The sequence below is a fragment of the Triticum aestivum genome, chromosome 5B (genome assembly GCF_018294505.1).
Source record: "Triticum aestivum cultivar Chinese Spring chromosome 5B, IWGSC CS RefSeq v2.1, whole genome shotgun sequence".
NCBI lineage: Eukaryota > Viridiplantae > Streptophyta > Magnoliopsida > Poales > Poaceae > Triticum > Triticum aestivum.
The window spans coordinates 361,090,712-361,095,043 of NC_057807.1; the positions used below are offsets into that span (position 1 = coordinate 361,090,712).

The 4,332-nt window shown below is 55.0% G+C and overlaps 1 protein-coding gene across 1 annotated transcript; it reads left to right on the forward strand.

The window, feature by feature from the left end:
• The first annotated feature begins 1,157 nt into the window (after nucleotides 1–1,157).
• On the forward strand, nucleotides 1,158–3,987 carry LOC123111860 (uncharacterized). Its single transcript, XM_044532745.1, has 3 exons — nucleotides 1,158–1,537; nucleotides 1,696–1,814; nucleotides 1,913–3,987. Exons 1-3 carry the CDS (start codon nucleotides 1,237–1,239, stop codon nucleotides 2,093–2,095), a joined length of 603 nt encoding a protein of 200 aa, XP_044388680.1. The 5' UTR covers nucleotides 1,158–1,236; the 3' UTR covers nucleotides 2,096–3,987.
• Nucleotides 3,988–4,332: the final 345 nt, after the last annotated feature.

Below are 4,332 nucleotides of genomic sequence, written 5' to 3' on the forward strand. Positions count from 1 at the left end.
AGAGCCTGAGTCATGAGCATGAGCTGATCGTCCCTGCTGCCAGACTGACGACACCGGCCTCTCTGATTTTCCTCGAAGGCAGCCAGGCGTCCGACAGCCTCAGCCACGGACATCGTCGAGAGATCGCCCCACTGCTCGATGGTGTTGATGATGTCGCCGAACCACGCAGGAACGGCATTGAACAGGGTTTCGACCACCGTCTCATCGGTGATCTTCTCGCCGAGGGACCGGATCTCCCCGACAAGAGTCATCATCTTCTGGGCAAACGCCGATATGGACTCGCCTTCGCCCATTTCCATCCGATCCAACTGCCTCTTGAGCTGCTTGATCCGCGCCTTCTTGACGCGATCCTCGCCGACGCGCATGCGCCGGATCGCTTCCCAGGCTTCGTGGGCCGTCTGACAGTCGCCCACAGCCATCATCACCGGGTCGGGTACGGACTGTGACAGAGCAGCGAACGCCTCATCGTCCTTGACCTGATCGAATTCGGCCGTGCCCTCCAACGCCGGCCACACACCAAACGGATGGAGGAGCACCTTCATCTTCATCGCCCACAGACCATAGTTAGAGTCCGTGAGCATGGGGTACTGGATCGGGACACCACCAGACCTCGCCGGCGTGCGCTGCATGATCGCCGTGCCTTCGTCGCCGATTCTCTTCGGGGGAGGCGTGTACTTTTCACCGTCTCCGCTGGTGTCGTCCTTCTTCGGCGAAGTACTCATCGCCGATCACCGCCGCCACAACTCCAATCTTCGCCGTCGTGCTCCGCCTCCGTGGAACCTGGCTCTGGTGCCAAATGTTGGGACTGAACCCAGGATCACACACGCACGCGAGGTGGAAGAACGCAACAGAACAGATCTCTGAAACACAGCTGAGACAGAGGAGTTTTTGCGACGTGCTAACCTTGCGTCTTTTCAGTTTTTCCTTTTATTCAGATAGCAACAGTATGCCCGAGAGTCTCGCCCACGATCCATTCCTTTCGTGCCATCCCACGGATGCCCTTTCGTGCCATCCCACGGATGCAAACGTGGCCAAGTCCTCGCGCACTTACAGGAAGTAGCTTAACTGAAACAAAAAACCTATCCTATGACCTTGACTGAACCGCAACGTGAACGACAGCACGTTTCTGGTTTTATTTATGTATTCTTAAAACTGAAAAGATACACTAACTTGGAAGGTTCAGGTGTAACTTAACAACCACTAGCTCCGCCAGCACAAGCGAGGCGCGGGGGCGCGATGGGCAACTGCCAGGCGGCCGAGGCGGCGGAGGTCATCATCCAGCACCCCGGCGGCAAGGTGGAGCGCCTCTACTGGCCCACCCCGGCCGCCGAGGTCATGAAGACCAACCCCGGCCACTACGTCGCGCTCGTCATCCTCCGCCTCTCCCCCGAAGACAAGGCGGCAGCGGGGGACGAGGCCGCGGCGGCGGCCGCCGTCGCAGGCGCGGGCGCCGCCGCCAAGATCACCCGGGTCAAGCTCCTCAAGCCCAAGGACGTGCTCCACCTCGGCCAGGTCTACCGCCTCATCACCGCGCAAGGTTCGTCTACAGTCCTCCACTCCTCCCTGCGTTCATCGACGCTCTTCTTCCTCGTCGTCCATGGCACGGAGCTCGTTCCCGCCATCCCGTGCCTGGATTCCGCCGTTCGTTGCATCAATCTAGTTCTAATCGATGCTTGTTGGTGTTGCGCTGCGCAGAGGTGACCAAGGCGCTGCGGGCGAGGAAGAACGACAAGATGCGGCGGTGCGAGGCCATCAAGCAGCAGCACGACCAGCTCCGGCGCGGCGACGGGGCGGAGCAGGGCGCCTCTGACAAGGTCAGCGCCTCTCCATTCTCCTGATGATAATCTCCTCTTCCTATCTGAAACCGCACGAAGCAGTATACTGATTCCTATACGCGCTCCTGCCTCCTCAGGACGCGAACGCGAACGCGAAGCAGCGGGGCGAGAAGGACCGGCACCGGGGCTCCGGCGGCGCGCAGCCGGCCGGTGGCGGCAGAGGCCGGCACTGGCGGCTGTCCCTGCAGAGCATCTCCGAAGCCGCGGCCGGGCAGAGCAGCAGCGCCAGCAGCAGCATCTCCGAATCCACTGCGAGCTAATCGCCGGATTAACAACCCTCAGTGCGAGAATTATAAGTCCGTCTACTATCCAGACACCGATACACTGCAGGCAACACTTGGTTCATCACCCTCCAAGGTGTGGCGTGCTTTGATTGAAGGCAGAGACATACTTAAATTGGGTCTTATTCGGAGAATAGGTAATGGGCAGTCGACTAATGTATGGCAGGATAACTGGATACCAAGATCAGAGCGTTTATCTCCGGTGGTGGCCATTTCAGATGTGCCACCCCAGTTAGTACTATATCTGAATTGATCAATGCAACAGCAGGTTGGTGGGACAGGGCTGAGCTTAGCAGGCATTTCTTGCCCATGGACGTCGAGGCTATTTCAAGGATTCCCATCAGCACGGTCCAGCAGGAGGATTTTTGGGCATGGCACACAAGCGTCTTCTCGGTAAGACCTTGTTATCGCATGCTGATCACAACTAAGAAAGTACGGGAAGACTGGTTGGAGGGTAGACCAAGTTCAAGCTCAACCCAGTCAGGAGAAGGCCTAGACAACGCTATGAAAGATTAAAGTCCCATCCAAAGTCTGGGTTTTTGTTGGCGCTTGGCTCAGCGATCTATACCTTCTGGTGCCGAGCTACAGCACACCGAGACGTGAGCTATGCAGGGCCGAAAATGATACATGGCGCCATTCCCTCCTTGATTGCACCATGGGAGGTGCGTATGGGCGCTCGTTGACGAATCACTTAGAGAAAATATGATCTTGTCGAATAGTCCGGATGCCAAGGAGTGGCTGTTCCACTTCCACATGCTAGAATATGTGCCACATGCAGACTTTACAAAGTAGATTATCACATTGTAGGCGATCTGGGTGATGGAATTTCGCCCACATGATCGATCCTGAGGGAGGAGTTCCAACAATTGGTATAAGAGCTAGGTCGATTTGAAGCCGCGTTTGCCCCGGGGTGGCGACCTGACTAGCACCTCGGGGCGGACAATGTTGTCGCTGGGTGCTCCAGCGACGAGGAGGATCGGGAAAATGTCGTTCGGCGGAGCGACATGGAAGCAGACGGCGGGATGTCATCGGCAAGGTGGTGGAAGGTGATCGTTGATGGATGCAGTGGTGCCGAGGTGCGGTGCTGGAGCTCATCAAGATCGTCGTCTGAGGGAGTAGATGGGTCAAGAAGTCGTGCTAACTCGCACGTGTCGGTCGCCGTCGTCTGTGAGTCGTCGTCGTGTCCAAGTGCTCGTCTCGATGAGGAGGCGTTGAAGATGAAGTGCCCCGACGAGAGGATCAAGTTCAACCATGTGGGGGCGGTAAACCAGTGAAGGTGAGTCTCTTCCATGAGGCCATGTCTCTACATGAGGCTGGAGTGCGTGGTGTAGTGCACGGAGTGGTGTGATCCACAGGAAGTCGCCATGTATCTTGCTAGGGTGGATGGTGAAATCCACCGGGTGGGGTATTCCACAAGTTACTAGCGAGGCTCGGTAGTCCAAGCCATATTTGAGATGATCCGTAAATTCGCCAAGTTAAAATTGGGGAGAGAATGTTGGCAACAATCTAGCCAGCAATTTAACTTGTTGTGGTGCGAGCACATAAGTCGACAAACGGCGGATCATCAGCAAGTCAAGACGAGAGAAGCACAGAAGACAAGAGCCAAGATTACAGAGAGATTGTTAGGTATAATCTTGAGTTAGTAGTATTTCGTGTCTAAGTTGTACTCTGATCATTGTGTCCGTATTAGTTTGACCAGGTAGTCGTTTAGGATTTGTAGAGTCCGGTTACAACTCTTGAGTCATTGTACGAATAGATTTAGCTTAGCTGGGTCGGCTGCATTGGTTGTGTATATATAAGCACATCCAAGCCGTGAGTTTTGTAACACCGTGTAGAGAAAACCAGAAAATAAAAAGAGGAAATTAAGGCTACGAGACGTACCCTTGGCGATCAGTTTTCGTGCGTGTGTGTTCGTCCTGTGATTTGATGTGATCGATCTTGAGGGTGGAATTCCAACACTGGGGTGCTAGAAGGAAAGCAACTCATGAGGCAATCTTCCAAAGCCCGGAAGCTATTCATGGATTCATTATGAGGTATCTAGCTGATTTAGAGATCGTCGAGAATACTACACAGAAGTAGGTGAAGGTAGGCATCGACACATACATGTATAGAAGTGAATTCCACTGATAGGAGGTATGGTCAAGATAAATGTCGATGGTGCCATTGTCAAGAACCACAGCAAGGGCGGGGCGGCGGCCCTGTGCCGGGACAACCAG